Raw genomic sequence first — 20286 nt, 5'->3', positions numbered from 1 at the left:
AACAGGATCGGTCCGAGTCAGCATGGATTTACAAAGGAGAAATCATGCTTGACTAATTTTCTGGAATCTTTTGAGGATGTGACTAGGAAAATGGACAAGTGAGAGCCAGTGGATGTGGTGTACCTGGACTTTCAGAAAGTATTTGATAACGTCCCACAAAGGAGATCAGTGGGCAAAATTAGGGCACATGGTATTGGGGGTAGAGTGCTGACATGGATCGAAAATTGGTTGGCAGACAGGAAACAAAGAGCAGGGATTAACGGGTCCCTTTCAGAATGGCAGGCAGTGACTAGTGGGGTACCGCAAGGCTCGGTGCTGGGACTGCAGCTATTTACAATATACATCAATGATTTGGATGGTGTGATTCAAAGTAACATTAGCAAATTTGCAGATGACTCAAAGCTGGGTGGCAGTGTGAACTGTGAGGAGGTTGCTATGAGAATGCAGGGTGACTTGGACAGGTTGGGGGAGTGGACAGATGCATGGCAGATGAAGTTTAACGCGGATAAATGTGAGGTTACCACTTTGGTAGCAAAAACAGGAGGGCAGATTACTATCTAAATGGCGTCAAGTTGGGAAAAGGGGAAGTACAACAGGATCTGGGGGTCCTTGTTCATCAGTCTATGAAAGTAAGCATGCAGGTACAGCAGGCAGTGAAGAAAGCGAATGGCATGTTGGCCTTCATAACAAGAGGAGTTGAGTATAGGAGCAAAGAGGTCCTTTAGCAGTTGTACAGGGCCCTAGGGAGACCACGCCTGGAGTATTGTGGGCAGTTTTGGTCCCCTAATTTGAGGAAGGACATTCTTGCTATTGAGGGAGTGCAGCGTAGGTTTACAAGGTTAATTCCTGGGTACACTGGAGTTTAGAAGGATGAGAGGCGATCTTAGTGAAACATATAAGATTGTTAAGGGTTTGGACACGCTAGAGGCAGGAAACATGTTCCCGATGTTGGCGGTCCAGAACCAGGGCCACAGTTTGAGAATAAGGGGTAAGCCATTTAGATCGGAGACGAGGAAACAGTTTTTCCCACCTGAACGGAAACCTCTGGAGACCTTGCGCCCCATCCAAGGTTTCTGTGAGGTTTCCAGAGGTTTTGGTCCCTCTCCCTAATGGTGGAAAGTGATTTCCGCGTAGTCGAGGCTTCTTCTATGTTCCTGCTATTATTTCAAAAAAAAAAAACAAAGCCGACCTCGACTTAAAATAGGTTGCCGTTTGGTCGAAGCCAGTGGAGTAGGGTTGCTATTTACTTACAGGCAATCTCCTCCACTGACCGGCCATATTGATTGGCTCATTGGAGTTTTCAGCAAAGATCCTGTAGGATCTTTGGTTTTCAGGACCTAGAAGATCCGCCGGAAGGTAAAATGCCCGCTAACTTTATTAAACTTCTTAAAACTGTCTCTCTCCCCTTCTCCTCCCCCCTTCTCCTCCTCCCTTCTCCTCCCCCCTTCTCCTCTCCCGTCCCCTTCTCCTCTCCCCCTCTCCCCTTCTCCTCTCCCCCTCTCCCCTTCTCCTCCTCCCTTCTCCTCCTCCCCTTCTCCTCCACCCCTCCCGCGTCGTCCCCGTCCCTCTTCTCACCCTGCCCTCTTCTTCTCCCCTCCCTCTTCTCCCCTCCCTCTTCTTCCCCTCCCTCTGTCTCCCCTCCCTCTTCTCCCCTCCTCTTCTCTCCCTCCCTCTCGCCTCTTCTCCCCTCCCTCTTCTCTTCTCCCTCTTCTCCCTCCCTCTTCTCCCCTCCCTCTTCTCCCTCCCTCTTCTCCCCTCCCTCTTCTCCCCTCCCCTCTTCTCCCCTAACCGCCCCTACGCGACCTCGCCCACCAGTCCCCCTTCGCCCCCTCCACCCCTCCCCCTCCCCCCCTCCCCCACTCCCCCCTCCCAACTCACCCCCTCCCCCCTCTCCCCCCTCCCCCCTCCCCCTCCCTCCCTCCCCCTATCCCCCCGTCCCCCCTCCCCTCACCCTCCCCCCTGCCATCCCCTTCCCCCTTCCCCCCCTCTCCACCTCTCCCCCTCTTCCCTCCCCTCTCCCCCCTCCCCTCCTCCCCTCTCCCCCTCTCCCCCCTCTCCCCGTCCTTCTCCGTCCTTTTTTCCCCTTCTCTCCCTCCCACCCGCGCTCTCTAAATGACTTGCCGTGCTCTGTGGCAGCCGTTTACCTTCCTCTTCATCGCGCAGACAGCGCTCCTCCGCGGTCCATGGCCCCGCCTTCGCGATGTGTGTGTGTGTGTGTGTGTGTGTGTGTGTCTCTGTCTCTGTCTCTGTCTCTGTCTATCAGTATCTCCAGTGGTTCTCTTGTATTATTGCCCACTTTAATAGTAAAACAGGAAGATTAATGGGGTAATTGACTCAAAATCTCTTATTCCAACAATATCTGCTAATGTAATTAGCATAATCACAGGAACCTTGCTTTTAGGTGCTTGTGTAGTTATTTTCCATGTTCAGTTATTTGAATTGTTCTAAAAGGTGGTTGGTTTCTTGTCCAGGCTCAGAATTATTCCCTTACATATTTTCTTCCTCCTTGGCATTTGGCCTTGGACTTTGCACAGAGGTTACTCCTCAGGTGAGCACCGACTGGACCTTCTAAAAATCCTGGACACAAAGGTTTTGCCAAATGATTTGTTTAGTTTAGAGATACAGCGCATAAACAGGCCCTTCGGCCCACCGGGTCCAAGCCGACCAGCGATCCCTGTTTGTTTAGCAATAAATCATTATTCTGATTCAAGATCTTGTGTGTGTCTTGACTCAGTACCTCAATAGTAGTTTAAGAACTCAGTTTATTTTATTCTCATTTACATAAATAGCCTGAGATTTTTAAAATTCATTTAATCAATATAACCATACATTTAGAGCCTTTTAATTGCCGACTTTTGCTTTTTATTTTTCCTAAAAAGTAATTACCCTGTGCTCCATTTCTGGGCTTTGTCAGTGATCGTAGATTGTATTAGTTTTTGTAGCAGGATTTTTTGACAGCTTGGTATGACATGAGTGCAATCAAGTCTGCATACGGAGAAATTGCAGATGAGGTTTAATCTGGACAGTGTGTGGTGATGCATTTTGTGAAGTCATTTACAAGAGGAAAGTATGCATTAGATACCACAACCCTTAGGAGCATTGATGTGCAGAGGGATCTTGTGATGTATGTCTATAGCTCCCTGAAAGTGGTAACATGGCATGATGAAGGAGTACAGCATGCCTGCTTAATCTGTTGGGGTATTAAGTATAATATTTATAAAGTTGTGATGCAGCTGTATAAATCTTTGGTTTGGCCACATTTATACCATAGTGTGCAATTCTGGTCACCACATTACAGAAAGGAAGTGGGTGCTGTGGTGGAGTGCAAATGTAGTTCACTAGAATGTTTTGTTGGAAAACTAGGCTTGTTTTCCCTAGCACATCAGATGCTGAGGGGTGACTAAGGATATAATTTATAAAGTATATAACATGATTAAAGGTATAGATAGAGTGGATCGTCAGAATTGTTTTCCCAGCCTAGAAATGTCAAATATTGGATGGTTTGAGAGTTTAAAGCAAGTTTAGAAGGTAATGTTTTGACACATGGGGTGGTGCACTGCCTGGGGCGATGGTGCAAGCAGACACTGGAGCTACATTTAAGAGGCATATTGATGGATAGGAAATAGAAGGTTACAGACCATGTGTAGGCAGATGTGATTAGTTTAGATTGGCATTGTGGTTGGCAATGACAATATGGGGTGAAGGGCTTGTTCCTGTATTGTACTATGTTCCTATTCTGTGTTCTATGTCATATTTTTCGGAGCTGTATGAATTCTAAACCTGTAGAGACTTTGTCTTGAATTGAGATTAGACTATATTCTTGTGTATTCAGTATATTCTCATGTTGGCAAGATTGCTAATCTAATTAATTGTTGCTGCTCTCAAAGGTCTTATCGCAATTGCAACTAATGTCAGATCAACAGAAGAGCTAAAATGTCGTTGCAATTTTAAGAATAAGTTGTAATACAGTAAAATGATTCCAGCAATGCGTGACCGATAGTCAGACTTAGAATCCGAGCACCAAATATTTTGCATCTGTTGGAAAATAGCAGTTAAGTATTGAAGAAACTTTACTGTAAAGATATTTGTGCTTTTTTGTTCAGGTACTGACGAAATGGGAGAGCGACGTAGCAAAAACCTTCTGGTCCAGCTGGGGCCCAAAATGCAGGCATATCCTGAAGAGCTGATCCGACAGCGCCGCTCACCTGATGGTCTTACAGAGTACCTCATCCGCTGGAATGTACTCACTATAGATGATGGTGGAGGTGGAAGCAGCAGGAACAATGGAGGAAACAGTTCTAGTGACAACAAAACAGACAATATTTTAATGTGGATGTCAGCTGAAGATGTGTATGCCAACTGCCCTACTCTCCTTGGGAAACGGAAACCTGAGAGTCAGAGGGTGAAAGTAGAACAGGAGCCAGTGAATGTTGACTCGGATGTCACGTTTGATGATGTAGAGTTACTTGACATGAAGGAAGACGTCAAACATTTAGTACAAAGAGCAAGGCGGCAGATGTCTTGCATATCTGGGCCAGACTCATCTCTGAACATTTCACTCACAATTCATATTCTGAGTGCCTACGCTAGTATCGGTTCACTAGTTGGTGTGTTTAAAGAGACGGGAGCTTTGGATGTGCTTATGGAATTACTCTGTAACAAGGAAACGCAGACGCGCAGAAGTGCTGGAAAGATGCTCCGTGCTCTTGCTTCACATGATGCAGGTAGGTTGTTTATAATTAAATAACATTTCAAGCACTGTATGACTTGGTATGACATTAATGGAAAGGTCTGAATGTAAGACAACAGTTGGCTTAAAATAATTTGCCCTTTGTAGAGCTCAAAGATCGGAATGAATTAAATTGTACATACAAATACTCTTGGAAGAGATTAGTCATATTTTAATGTGACACTTTAAAGATTATCTATGAGGTGGAGTATGAAGTAGGAGTAAGCCATTCAGCACTTCAAAATTACGCTGCCATTCAGTAGACCATGACTGGCCCAACATTTCATGACCACTCTTCTGCCTTTTCCCCATCAGCCTTAATTTCATTCCTCAGTTTCTGGTTCTAAACTCTCCCATGAGAGTCAAGATCCTCTTAAGAATCGTGTATTTCATGAGATTGCCTCTCATTCTTATCAACTCTGAGTTGAGTTTCAACCTGTTCAACCTGTCCCCGTAGGGTAATCCCTCTGTGGATCACAAGCTGCTAATGTGAACAATGCCCCCCCCCCCCCACTTATTTCTGCTTACTGTTTCCTGTCTATCAACCAATAGCTCATGTTAATGTATTACCTTCCATAGAATGGGCTCCTAATATTACACCCAATACTCATTAATAAAATTGCTTATCTTCTTTTGCCTTAGTAACAGGATGTTTTTGTGCAAGCTAAAAGAACCTGCGTTGGACAAAAGCCACTTTGATAAATTTTTATGTTGAAGGGTGAATGATTTGATCTTCTGTCAGGTCAGGTCGGGGGGAGTTCCCCCCGCCACGGGTACCATGTAATCCCGTGCTACCTGCTCCATGGTCGGATAGTAAACCGTCTCCCCCACCTGGTTTGCCAGGTGAGGAGGGGGCTGTGGACCCCCAGCAGGACCAAAAACAAGACCTGTCAAAGCGCGGGTGAGTTTCTAGCGAGCCAATGGCCATCAACACTTCTGTAGAATTTGCGATCACTGTCGTACATAGCATTGTAAGGAATGGTGATAAAGAACACACACCAAAATCCTATACTTCCAGTGGCGGAAACCCGCAGGAACTGGAGGACAGAGATGTGTGGTGCGTCCGTCACCGTTCCCGTTGGAAACCAGCTCCACTGCGTCGCTAATGTTTTCAACGATGATGAATAAATGCACAAATCATTTGTCTTTTACTTTTTCAAAGAATCATAGGCATATTTGGCTCTTTATGTCTCTTTATAAGTGCTATCCAGTTAGTTCTGGGACCCTGACTGACAATGAAACCAGTTCTTCGCTCATCTATCTGTCCCTGACTCCCTTACCTGTGAGAATAATTTCTCTTTATCTGTTCCATCAATAGCATATTATTTTATGCGCATCAATCAAATCTTTCAATAACCATAGAGCCCCTGTTAGGATTCTTGGTTGGGTTTAATATGAACATGGTGGGAGATTAATATGTTATGGGATGGAGGCCAAGCAGCTGGCTATGGAAGTGTGATAGGCGGGTGTAGCGTAGCAGGAACCCTTCCAAAGCAGCAGGCAACATGGCAACGTTTTATATAAAGCTATAGCACAAAAACAGGACCATTGGCCCATTGAATCCACATCAAACATCAACCATCCATTTATACTAATCCATTAATCCCATGGTACAAGAAGTAGATGCTAGGCCGTTAAGGGCTCTTTCCACTTTGATGGAGGGGAATTTCGGGTTCAGGAAGGAGGAAGACATTTTATAGACACCTGTGTGGAAAATCTCATTGGAGCAGATACTGGTGTAAACTTAAGGAAATGATTTATTTGTCAAGTCCTCTGAGAGTTTTATACCTCACTCGGATTGCCTCCAGTACAGAGGGAACATGGCTGCAGCTAATAGAACTGCCCTCCGGTGCTAAATGTGTGGAGGTTGCATGTTCTCCTGTGGTCATGTGGTTTTCCCCCAGGGCCTCTTGTTTTCTCCCACATTCCAAAGGTGTGGGTTGGATGATTAATTGGCCACTATAAATTGCTCCGACAATGTGTATCTCGAAGTTACCTTTCATTGTTTCTTAAAACATATTTTAAATTGCTGATACAAAATATGCATTTCATCCCCATGATTCATTAAGAAATCTTTGAGCATTTAATGACTGGACTAATGCTATTACAATTTTTCATAGGATTGAACAAATTGATTATTTATAATGATGTCTGACCTGCAACTCATTGCTCAAAAACAAGCCCTGGCATTTGGCAAAGTAGCATATACTTTGATTTGTCAAAGTAGCATATAATCAGCAATGTTTGTAGCAGTGATTCGGCTAGTCTCACTGCAATATAGATTACTGGTTTAATTTGCCACAGTGGTGTGAATTTTGCTAATTAGATCAGCTAATATTCTTGCAATACTGCCACTTGCATCAGAAGGTGGCCTCCAAAAACTCCATTTATATCTCTCTAAAATTGAAATTTGCCATCTTCTTTCAGTGCCACATAACTGCAAAGGTAAATGCTAAATTGATGGACTACTGTGACATCAGCGAGGAAATTGTACTAATTGTCTCCTTGATATTATTTTACAACACTGGAGAGTGTTCTGAGATAGTGTGATCTGGGAGTATAGGTGCATGGTTCCCTGAAAGTAGCATAACAGGTGGGCAGTGGTGAAGACAGTGGGAAGGGTATTGAGTACAGAAGATGGGACATCATGTTGCAGCTGTACAAGTCATTTGACCATAAGAAGGATGGCATTAAGATGGAAAGGGTGTTGAAGAGATACACTGGGAAGTTAGCAAAACTAGTGGACTTTTGGTCCATAAGATGAGGATGAGCTGACTTTAGTGAAGTAAACAAAATCATGAGGGGCATGGATAGTATAACATGCAAAGAAATGGACCTAACACGACCGCTGTGGAACTCCACTCGTCACTGGCAGCTGACCAGAAAAGCCCCCCTTTATCCCACTTTTTTGCCTCTGCCAGTAAGCCAATAAAGGAATCAAATCAAAATCAAATCAAATCTTCTAACTCAGAGTGACGCTTCGGGTCAAGACCCTTCTTCAGACTATCCATGCTAATATCTTGCCTCTATTACCTGACTTTAGCCAGTTTTATCACATGCTTCTAGGTACACTGAACCCTCATTCTTAATAATGGACTCTCAAATCTTGCCACTTATGTCACCTATAATTTCCCTCCTTATGCCTTGCTCGCTTTTTTAACAGTGGAGTTTGTCTTTTGTCTGGTTAACTAGTAGAGGGAAAACTTGAATTTCTATAGAATATGTCTTCATTTGGAATGTGGCTCCAAAGTCATTCATAGCCAAGAATTCTTGGTTTATTTTAACCGTTGATGTTGTCTATTATTATTATTATTATTATTATTATTATTATTATTATTATTAAAGCTTTATTTCAGACACAGGTCCATATAACACATCAAACAGTATAAGGAGATACAAAAATACATTAAAAAATTGCATATTAGCCTATAAGATATACAAGCTATTGCACCAATGCCGTCTTAGCCTAGAAGTGAATCTATAGCAGCTTTTCAGAGGGCTGACTAGGGCATCAATTATGTGGTTCTCTGACTTGTCCAGGCGACACATAAAACTAAACATCAGCTGTCTTAAGAGTGCCTCACAGGTTGGCACTCTAGTGGACACAAACAATTGACTGGCACTATGCCACCTAGGGACACGAAGTAGCAACCTCATTGCATCATTGTATGCTACCTTGAGCCTCTGCATACTCTTTTTCTTATAATTAGACCACAATTGAGCAGTATATAACGGTGTGATGTAGGTTCTGAACAGGGAACACTTCACAGAGTCAGAGCACATAGAAAACTTCCTTATAAGCATGTTGGCTTGAAGATAAATTTTACAGCGCTGTCGGTAGAGGTCTTTGTCATCCGTCCAGTCATTGGATATGACATGACCTAGGTATTTAATTTCCTCACACACAGCAAGAGGACTGTCTGACAAATAAAAGGTCGGAAAAGTTGATTTCCTGTCCTCAGCGCTTCTAACTATCATTATGCGGCTTTTCTTAGCGTTATACTTTATGTCATAATCAAGGCCATACTGAGAGCACACCTTCAGCATCTGCTGCAGCCCAGCACTATATGGACAGAGCAGGACCAGGTCGTCTGCATACATAAGATGATTAACAATAGTGTTGCCCACAAGACAGCCAGTTTTTAACCTATTTAACTGATTTGACAATTCATCCATATAAACATTAAATAAAAAAGGAGACAAAATTCCTCCTTGCCGCACTCCGTTACTAACACAGAATGGAACAGATACAACATTGTCCCATTTAACCTGAAATGTTTGATGGGACAATGTCTAATTGACATACAATCAAATAAGAACCAGATGTGTTTTGAACTTGAGTATGATTTTGGCTGAGATGTGCCGTTGTATTCTTATGTAGGTAGCCGAGCATACGTTCTTCTTTCCCTGAGTCAGCAGGATGGGATTGAGCAGCACATGGATTTTGACAACCGCTACACCTTATTGGAATTGTTTGCAGAAACCACCTCCTCTGAAGAACATGGAATATCATTTGAAGGAATTCATCTTCCTCAGGTAATGTAATTTCCGGTTCATTTTGTATTCTTGTTTATTACCATGAAAACACTCTTAAAAGAAACAACCTCTTATTCATAATCTTGTCAAAAATAAGACCATAAACCAACAATTTGCTGATTGCTGGTTTATTGTTTGGTGACGGAGGAGGCTCTGCAGCAGTCTGGGCTTACCTGGATCTGGAACCGCTCCAGTACATTGAGTCCGTGGACCGGACTTTGAACTTTTTGTAAATGGTGACTTGTGCATGTATGATCTCAGCAAAAAAGAATTTCACTGTGCAATGTGCATGTGACAATAAAGCCACATTAAACCATTGACTGATCAGCTTAACTTTGCTGCTAAATCTTGTTGGAAAATAACATAATTTGGAAGAAAATAAATAATTACATGGGTTAACTATTAATTTGTCCAAGTTTCTCTGACTGTCATATTTCTTCTGATGGCACCACCTTCCATACCACTGGAATTTTGTATCGGTTTCTATAACTACATCTAACCGTCACCCATTTCTCGTGGCGTGAAATGAACTGCATGGTGATTTCTATGCAGTTGAAGATCTCAGGAGATTAAGATGACTCATCCACGTGGACTTCTCAAAGTCTTTGCAAATGCTTCAGCCCTATCACTCATATTTTGAGCCCCACCATTGTGGATGATGGGAATGTTCTTAAAAAGACACAATGTGCTATAGTAACTCAGCGGGTCAGGCAGCATCGCTGGAGATGGATAGATGATGTTTTGGGTTAGGGCCTTTCTCCCATTGAGTTACTCCAGCACTTTGTCTTTTTTTGTAAACCAGCAACCGCAGTTCCTTATGTCTACATGGAAATATTCTTAGTTTCTCCTCCTTGTTATCCACTGCCATTCAATACTAGATGTGGCAGGACATGTAAAGCATCTAATCTGTTGGTAGGAGATTTTTTTGGTATGTCTATATTTTATTCCCTTTATTTTGCTTATAACAGTGTGTTCCATAATGACGTTGTGCTTCAGAAACCACGTCAATACCTCTGCTTCCTCAGAATGCTAAGGAAATTTGACATGTCTCCAATAACCATATAACCATATAACAATTACAGCACGGAAACAGGCCATCTCGGCCCCACAAGTCCGTGCCAAACACTTACCTTCCCCTAGTCCCATCTACCTGCACTCAGACCATAACCCTCCATTCCTTTTCCATCCATATACCTATCCAATTTATTTTTAAATTATAAAATCGAACCTGCCTCCACCACTTCCACTGGAAGCTTATTACATACACATAACTCATACCCACTTCTACGGATGCACCAATCCTATCCGGATGCATTGCTGTTTGACATGGCTCTGCCTGAGACTACAAAACGTTGCAGAGAGTTGTGAATATAACACAATCCGAGTCCAGCTTCCTATGGAAACATGATCAAGGACCGCTCACACACCAGTCATTCCCTCTCCTGTTGCATAGAAGATAGGAAAGCTTGAAAGATATTCGAACAAATTTGAAGACAGCTTCTTCCCTGCTGCTATCAGATTCTTGAACAGACCCCTCAGATGTTAGGGATGAATTCTCAAATTTCCTATCTATCTCATTGTTGCCCTTGCACTTTTTTTAATCTGCTCTTTCTCCATGGCTATCATAGTATATTCTGTACTCGGTTTATTTTCTCATTTGCACTACCTGATCAGGGCTCTCACTTAACTTTTTTCCCTGTTGCCAGCCGGGCAACCTTGGCAGCTTTTTAGGTTGCCAAATGACAGTTTAGGTGGTCATTTAAGACGGTTTGCATGACGCGTGCGATAATGTGCTCGGACGAAGTGCGTAGTTACCAGTCGGAATTATGCTCAATGAAGCATTCACATATTATTTCTGCTTCAAATAAAGTCACAAACTAAACATATTCACCAATCAAGACATGATATATACCACAATGACATGCAGCAAAATTATAATACAGTATCTCAACTCTTTTTACACGTTGCAATTAATGCAACTTCTATTAGATCTTTCCACTTCCAAACAAAAATGTGGTTGGATTATTCAGCGTATGATCAACCTGTGTCAATAAATCCTGGACCATGGTAACATATATGCTTAACCATGCACACTACAGATTGATGCAAGCATGTTTTCTGTGAAGGACCGAAAATTACCATGACATGGCCATAGCATGGGTCGTTATTGCTATTGGTACAGAAACACTCTCACTTCCCACATAATTTATCCATAACAAAATATACAGGTTGCAAGGAAATTTCTAAAGGCATTTTATGATAATAGCTGTTAAAACCGACTATACCCATCTGACAGGTTAAACATTATACTAACTGACAAGAGATGGCCAAAGGACATAACTGCAGCAAATGTTCTTTTGGTAATATGTTTAAAGGTGTCAAAATGCCACATTACCAGACATTCAGATTAGATGTACATGTTGTGAACAGCAATGAAGATACCCAGTTTGTATGCATCAGATTAAAAAAAATTATTGATAAACGCTGTTTCCATCATTCCCACTTCAGAATTAACATTAAAATTTCAACTGAAATATCTCCTGACCAAATTTGTGATGTATATGACCGACTGTAGAAGTAAAACCTGGATAAATCCAACGAATAGTTGTGAATGTTGCTCATTAAATAACTACAATACTGATACTCCATATTAAGAGCATTGATTTGCCGTTAAAATGAATTCTGTAATAACGTGTCAACGGTAGCAGTGACAATCGAACACTGTGGTTTTAATGTTTCACGTGTTCACAATTTAATTAATCCATCTTTATGGACTAAAACAAATAACAACATTGGGAATTAAGACACATTTGATTGCATTCCGTTATCAAACATAGTCAATGTTCACTCTGAAGACATTTCCAGCACAATAGGGTCAGGGAGTGGGGGGTGTGTGAATCAGTGTGGGGTGGATAGATGGAGGGGGAGGGGGGGGGGGGGGGGCTGGTTGAGAAGGCAATCGGTGCGGAATGGATGGATTGAGGCAGGTGAATTAGTACGTGTTGGTTGGAGTATGTAAAATTGTGAGGGGAGAGCACGAGGGATGTCAGTGGTGTTGAATGGGGGGGAGATCAGTACGGGATGGATGGGGGGGGGATCAGTACAGCACGAACGGGAGGATCAGTACAGGATGGATGGGGGGGGGGGGGGATCAGCGCAGGATGAATGGGGGGGTTCAGTACAGGATGAATGGGGGGGTTCAGTACAGTGTGGATCAGAGGGTCTGTGCAGGGTTAATGGGGGATCACTACAGGATGAATGGGAAGAATCAGTAAAAGATGAATGGGGGATCAGTACAGGATGAATGAGGGAATCAGTACAGGATGAATGAGGAGATCAGTACAGGATGAATGAGGGGATAAGTACAGGATGAATGAGGGGATCGGTGCAGGGTAAATGGAGGGTGGGTCAGTACGGGATGAATGGGTGGTTCAGTGCAGGGAGAATGGGGGGAGCAGTGCAGGATGGATGGGGGATCAGTACAGGATGAATGGTGGGAGCAGCGCAGGATGGATGGGAAGGGGGGTAAGTACAGGATGAATTGGGGGACCAGTGTAGGATGGATGGGGAGTGGCAGGAAAATCAATGCGACGTGGATAGGATGATCAGCGCAGGATGAATAGATGGGGGGTAGATGGGGAGGGGAGCACAGGGGATGTCAGTGAGGACTAAATAGAGGCGGGAATAGGGAGCAGTGCGGGATGGAGAGGAGGGGTCTCAGGATAAGGGGGGGGGTGGAGGGTGGCATACGAGAGAGAGAGAGAGAGAGAGAGAGATTGAGAGTGGGGGGAGGTGGGGAGGAAGGAAGGTCAGCGCTCCTCGGACAACATCGCCCTGCTGCCTTGGCCGTCCCTGTCCACCGCCAAATGTCGCCGTCAAAGGGGGAGGTGGTTGGGATCTCTCCACCGCCTCCCCTCCTCCGCCAGCCAACAGCAAGGTGCGGGGCCGAACAGTGCAGCTCAAAAATCCTATAGTTATCTTTGGTGCAGCTGCTTCCGACGGCGGAAGGAGGCCTCCCCCTCCCTCCCTCCTCCCGGCCTCGGTGTGCGGGAAGGTTTGTTTTGAAAGCGGTTTTCGCCATTGGCAGAGTGGCAGGCAGTGGCCGCTCTCAGGGCGGGCAAGTGCAGGAGGAGGTGGAGCTGCTGTCGCGGCCGCTGCAACCGCTGTGCGGGGCCCGTCATTCGCTCCGACCCTTCGTCAGAACGCACCTAATATCTTTGCCCCGCACGACAGCCGCTGCCGTCATGAAACGTCACGTTCCTTTTCTCCAGAGATGCTGCCTGACCCGCTGAGTTACTCCAGTTTTTTGTGTCTATCTTCCGTATAAACCAGTATCTGCAATGCCAAGCTGGGCAAAATGACTCAGCGTTTAGGTTGCCCGGCGGCACTTTGGGTGGTCATTGGCACCCGGGCAACCAACTAATTTCGAGCCCTGCTGATGTGCACTTGTATGGTATGATTTGCCTGGATAATTTGCAAAACCAAGTTTTTCACTATCACTGTGCACGTGACAATTATAAACTGTAACAATAATACTGTCACATTAAACCGATTGTTCCTCTGACTAGATGGAGTAAGGGAAATGTTGGCACATAAGTGTACATATGAGCCTGCTATATATTTCTGTCCTTATTGATGGTCCACTTCGTCTCTTGGATATTCAGTTATAAGCAGCCAGATATGTTCCCTGTCTATCCCATGTAGTATAGTACCACATAACATGATGGAGGGATTGGTTTATTATTGTCACGTGTACAGAGAACAGTGAAAACCCGTTTCTGCTAAAATCATAATTTCTCTTTCTCGCACAGACTAACATCTCAACCCCAACTTTCCACTTCTATATTCTATGTTCTTGATCATGTTTCCATAGGAAGTTGGACTCGGATTGTGTTATATTCACAACTCTCTGCAACGTTTTGTAGTCTCAGGCAGAGCCATGTCAAACAGCAATGCATCCAGATAGGATTGGTGCATCCGTAGAAGTGGGTATGAGTTATAGAAACATAGAAATTAGGTGCAGGAGTAGGCCATTCGGCCCTTCGAGCCTGCACCGCCATTCAATATGATCATGGCTGATCATCCAACTCAGTATCCCGTACCTGCCTTCTCTCCATACCCTCTGATCCCTTTAGCCACAAGGGCCACATCTAACTCCCTCTTAAATATAGCCAATGAACTGGCCTCAACTACCCTCTGTGGCAGAGAGTTCCAGAGATTCACCACTCTCTGTGTGAAAAAAGTTTTTCTCATCCCGGTTTTAAAGGATTTCCCCCTTATCCTTAAGCTGTGACCCCATGTCCTGGACTTCCCCAACATCGGGAACAATCTTCCTGCATCTAGCCTGTCCAATCCCTTAAGAGCAGGCTATTTTAGACTGGGTATTGAGTAATGAGGAAGGGTTAGTTAGCAGTCTTGTTGTACGTGCCCCCTTGGGCAAGAGTGACCATAATATGGTTGAGTTCTTCATTAGGATGGAGAGTGACATTGTTAATTCAGAAACAATGGTTCTGAACTTAAAGAAAGGTAACTTTGAGGGTATGAAACGTGAATTGGCCAAGATTGACTGGCAATTAATTCTAAAAGGGTTGACGGTGGATATGCAATGGAAGACATTTAAAGACTGCATGGATGAACTACAAAAATTGTTCATCCCAGTTTGGCAAAAGAATAAATCAGGGAAGGTAGTGCATCCGTGGATAACAAGGGAAATCAGGGATAGTATCAAAGCGAAGGATGATGCGTACAAATTAGCCCGAAAAAGCAGCATACCAGAGGACTGGGAGAAATTCAGAGACCAGCAGAGGAGGACAAAGGGCTTAATTAGGAAAGGAAAAATAGATTATGAAAGAAAACTGGCAGGGAACATAAAAACTGACTGCAAAAGTTTTTATAGATATGTGAAAAGAAAGAGATTAGTTAAAACAAATGTAGGTCCCATGCAGTCAGAAACAGGTGAGTTGATCATGGGGAACAAGGATATGGCGGACCAATTGAATAACTACTTTGGTTCCGTCTTCACTAAGGAAGACATAAATAATCTGCCGGAAATAGCAGGGGACCGCGGGTCAAAGGAGTTGGAGGAATTGAGTGAAATCCAGGTTAGCCGGGAAGTGGTGTTGGGTAAATTGAATGGATTAAAGGCCGATAAATCCCCAGGGCCAAATAGGCTGCATCCCAGAGTACTTAAGGAAGTAGCTCCAGGAATAGTGGATGCATTAGTAATAATCTTTCAAAACTCTTTAGATTCTGGAGTAGTTCCTGAGGATTGGCGGGTAGCAAACGTAACCCCACTTTTTAAGAAAGGAGGGAGAGAGAAAACGGGGAATTACAGACCAGTTAGTCTAACATCGGTAGTGGGGAAACTGCTAGAGTCAGTTATTAAAGATGGGATAGCAGCACATTTGGAAAGTGGTGAAATCATTGGACAAAGTCAGCATGGATTTACAAAAGGTAAATCATGTCTGACGAATCTTATAGAATTTTTCGAGGATGTAACTAGTAGCGTGGATAGGGGAGAACCAGTGGATGTGGTGTATCTGGACTTCCAGAAGGCTTTCGACAAGGTCCCACATAAGAGATTAGTATACAAACTTAAAGCACACGGCATTGGGGGTTCAGTATTGATGTGGATAGAGAACTGGCTGGCAAACAGGAAGCAAAGGGTAGGAGTAAACGGGTCCTTTTCACAATGGCAGGCAGTGACGAGTGGGGTACCGCAAGGCTCAGTGCTGGGACCCCAGCTATTTACAATATATATTAATGATCTGGATGAGGGAATTGAAGGCAATATCTCCAAGTTTGCGGATGACACTAAGCTGGGGGGCAGTGTTAGCTGTGAGGAGGATGCTAGGAGACTGCAAGGTGACTTGGATAGGCTGGGTGAGTGGGCAAATGTTTGGCAGATGCAGTATAATGTGGATAAATGTGAGGTTATCCATTTTGGTGGCAAAAACAGGAAAGCAGACTATTATCTAAATGGTGGCCGACTAGGAAAGGGGGAGATGCAGCGAGACCTGGGTGTCATGGTACACCAGTCTGCGACAAAGGTTCACCTGTATCTCCTCCAACCTCATCTACTGCATCCGCTGCTCTAGATGTCAGCTGATTTACATCGGTGAGACCAAGCGTAGGTTGGGCGATCGTTTCGCCGAACACCTCCGCTCAGTCCGCAATAACCTACCTGACCTCCCGGTGGCTCAGCACTTCAACTCCCCCTCCCATTCCCAATCCGACCTCTCTGTCCTGGGTCTCCTCCATTGCCAGAGTGAGCAACAGCGGAAATTGGAGGAACAGCACCTCATATTCCGTCTGGGGACCTTGCGTCCTTATGGCATTAACATTGAATTCTCCCAATTTGGCTAGCCCGTGCTGTCTCCTCCCCTTCCTTAACCCTCTAGCTGTCTCCTCCCACCCTCCCATCCGCCCGCCCTCGGGCTCCTCCTCCTCCTCCCCTTTTCCTTCTTTCTTTCCCCACCCCCCATCAGTCTGAAGAAGGGTTTCGGCCCGAAACGTCGCCTATTTCCTTCGCTCCATAGATGCTGCTGCACCCGCTGAGTTTCCCCAGCAATTTTGTGTACCTATTGAAAGTAGGCATGCAGGTGCAGCAGGCAGTGAAGAAAGCGAATGGTATGTTAGCTTTCATAGCAAAAGGATTTGAGTATAGGAGCAGGGAGGTTCTACTGCAGTTGTACAGGGTCTTGGTGAGACCACACCTGGAGTATTGCGTACAGTTTTGGTCTCCAAATCTGAGGAAGGACATTATTGCCATAGAGGGAGTGCAGAGAAGGTTCACCAGACTGATTCCTGGGATGTCAGGACTGTCTTATGAAGAAAGACTGGATAGACTTGGTTTATACTCTCTAGAATTTAGGAGATTGAGAGGGGATCTTATAGAAACTTACAAAATTCTTAAGGGGTTGGACAGGCTAGATGCAGGAAGATTGTTCCCGATGTTGGGGAAGTCCAGGACAAGGGGTCACAGCTTAAGGATAAGGGGGAAATCCTTTAAAACCGAGATGAGAAAAACTTTTTTCACACAGAGTGGTGAATCTCTGGAACTCTGCCACAGAGGGTAGTTGAGGCCAGTTCATTGGCTATATTTAAGAGGGAGTTAGATGTGGCCCTTGTGGCTAAAGGGATCAGAAGGTATGAAGAGAAGGCAGGTACGGGATACTGAGTTGGATGATCAGCCATGATCATATTGAATGGTGGTGCAGGCTTGAAGGGCCGAATGGCCTACTCCTGCACCTAATTTCTATGTTTCTATGTTTCTATAGTATTTTAACCTACGTTGTGGGACTTGGGTTCCTTAAGTTCCTTTTATCCATTGCCACTGTTCTGGTTTCCGTTGATTCCTGGTATCCAGCACTCTATCCTCAAATTCTCCCCCTCATTCCACAGCCAAACTTTTCCACCTTTTGCAAATGCTTGGATCTCTTCATTTAACTGAAATTCAAAGTACTGCAGATGCTTGGTATGTGAAATTAGACCAGAATAATGCTGGACATTCCCATCAGATCAGAAGGAATCTGTAGAGAGACAAATATGACTGATTTCCATGATTATCACAGGTGGGTTTAACTGTAAATGCTGTATTAACTGAATGGTTACGTGTTTTTTATTTCCATTGCAGATTCCTGGTAAACTCTTATTTTCTTTGGTAAAACGTTACCTGTGCGTCACCTCGTTGATGGACAAGTTAAATAATAGTGGACAAGATGCAAGTGGAGAGCGGCAGGAATTTGCTGCTTTGCATCTTCCTGAGCCCACTCGCCTGTCACGTGAGTTTGAGTTCACCATGGCAATGGCAAATCTGATCTCTGAGTTAGTTCGTGTCATGGGCTGGGATCGGAATAAGCAACATGATCACTGCATCGGGTCAATGAGTGAGGCGCTACCCAGAAACATCAAATCAATATTTCAGCCACGGAACATGACCACCAATAGTCTTCTGATACAACAACCTCAGAGAAAAACGGCTACAGCTTACAAATCACGCTCAAACTTTGCCAGTCGAGGCAGTTATGTGGAATATATACAGGAACATTTGAAGGCAGGCATGTCTGTGAAAATGCTGGAGGATTATGAGCAAGTCAGTTGTGGAGATGAAGGGGAGTTTAGATACAGTAATGATGGGACCCCCCCAGTGCAGGTAAGGACATGTTTAAACTAACTTGATGATGTGTTACTTTGACCAGATGCAGCTTGGCCAAAAATGGTTTCGGCTTTTCATCAAATAGTAAGTGTGTTTTGGAAATGCACAATACAGAGCTGCCAAGTAGTTAGGATTTTCCGTATTTTGTACGGAAATGCGATAAGAATACGGATGTACGGATTTGCTTTGTAAAATACGGATTAAAAAAAAATTGGCCCGACTTCCTGTTTCATCTTGCTGCTTAAAAAATGCAAGGATATAAAAATTTATACTGTCTAAAAATTATAGCAGATTAAATCTATTAGTATCTTAAATGTCAAGATCTGGATGATTATTTTTGTAAGCATTGATCTGCCTGTCCAGCAACAGGTTTAAACAGCGCTGTCAGTTTAGCGAGTGGGAATTTAAACGAACAGTGTTATGGGTTCTAATTATAGCACTACCAGCTGGAGCGCTATGCCTTTACATTTAGCCCTATGGGCTTTACACATAGCGCTACGGCCACAGCGCTATGGGTCACAGACTGTTCGGGGAGGGAGAAGGAGAGAGGGAGTAGGAGAGAGGGAGGGAGGGAGAATAAAGGAAGGAGAGAGGGAGGGAGGGAAAGGGGAGAGGGAGGCTTCCAAAATGGCTTCTACATCATCATCTGGTGCTAAAAGCAGGAAGCAGCCGTTCAAACAGCAGTATACAAAGAGATGGCAATGAATGCACTGTCAAGTAAGGTGCGTAGAAGACATGTCAATTGGTTACAAAGTAATGCATTCTTATTCTCTTACATGGGTATGACCACATATATTTAAAAAACTTTTTTTTTCAGCAAAATGGCACTGCGTAAAAATACTGATTTCCTCTGCAAAATACTGATTTTCAGGTACTAGAATACTGAAATGCTCTGACAAAACTTGGCAGCTCTGACAATATCTGATAATCGTTTTAGGTCACAGAGTAATGAAAATAACTTGATTATTCAATGGTCCATTTTTATTCTCGTTCTGCAGCAGATTTGGTTTGTTGTCAATATCGCATCTTTTCTTTGGCCACATAATCACTCTGCCTGAAAATTTCTCATAATAAATAAATGAAACCAAAGCCTCTACGTGTTACCATATACATTCCTAACTCAGATTTTGTTATAATTTAGAATTTTGCTATATAATCATGTTAAAGGAAATGTAGAAAAATGTATTTAAAAGATTTTAATCAATTTTCTTATTTGCATTATAGAAGGAGAATTTACAGATTATCTTAATTGGCAGTATGCTATCCGGAGAATTGGTAGAACCTCCTGTTATGATTTACATAATTGGACCTTGGTATAAAATCTAAAGTATAGCTCCTCTAACAGAGTAGATTCAAGTGAGGTTACAAACTTCAGCTTATCGTCGGCAAGGTGATAACTTCACTGTTGAGTTAATGGCTCCTTTCACTCCACCCACACTCTCCTGTGCCCTCCCCACTCTGGTGCTCACCCATTTATCTCATTATCCTGCCCCCATTCTGGGGTCTGGGGTGATGGAGAAACTGAAGGAAATCCACATTAGGCAGGAAATGGCCCCTTTTGGCCCTTCTAATCACCCATGAGTTCCTTCCTAATTGCTTTATTTTCCTCATAAGCCCCTTAAACCTGACATACACTTCCTTTTTCTTCCTAAATGTACAACCTCATTGGCCACCCATAGTTCCCTTACCTTACTGTCCTTATCCCTCCTCCTTACTGGTACATGCTGACCCTGCTCTTTGATCAGCTGAGCTTCCACGTGTCACCTGCGGTTACCCATTAACAACTGCTCCCAATGTACCCCTTAGCTCCTGCCTAACGACATTGTAATCTGCCTTGTAATCGGTCCGAGTCAGCATGGATTTA

At 43.9% G+C, this 20286-nt stretch overlaps 1 protein-coding gene across 6 annotated transcripts in view; it reads left to right on the top strand.

The window, feature by feature from the left end:
- cul9 (cullin 9) overlaps positions 1-20286 on the top strand; it is a 153424-nt gene that overhangs the window by 11720 nt on the left and 121418 nt on the right. For all 6 annotated transcript variants that reach the window (XR_004411993.1, XM_033020721.1, XM_033020723.1 and 3 more), the window contains exons 2-4: positions 4104-4724; positions 9111-9265; positions 17901-18419. Coding sequence is in view for 5 of the 6 variants with exons in the window: in XM_033020721.1 (XP_032876612.1) it covers positions 4115-4724; positions 9111-9265; positions 17901-18419 (1284 nt within the window). In the remaining variant the exon portion in view is untranslated. The remainder of the gene's footprint in view (positions 1-4103; positions 4725-9110; positions 9266-17900; positions 18420-20286) is intronic.

Source organism: Amblyraja radiata, chromosome 5, assembly GCF_010909765.2.
Source record: "Amblyraja radiata isolate CabotCenter1 chromosome 5, sAmbRad1.1.pri, whole genome shotgun sequence".
Classification (NCBI taxonomy): domain Eukaryota; kingdom Metazoa; phylum Chordata; class Chondrichthyes; order Rajiformes; family Rajidae; genus Amblyraja; species Amblyraja radiata.
The sequence above is the reverse complement of the archived record's forward strand: the minus strand, read 5'-3'. Positions and strand labels throughout refer to the sequence as shown.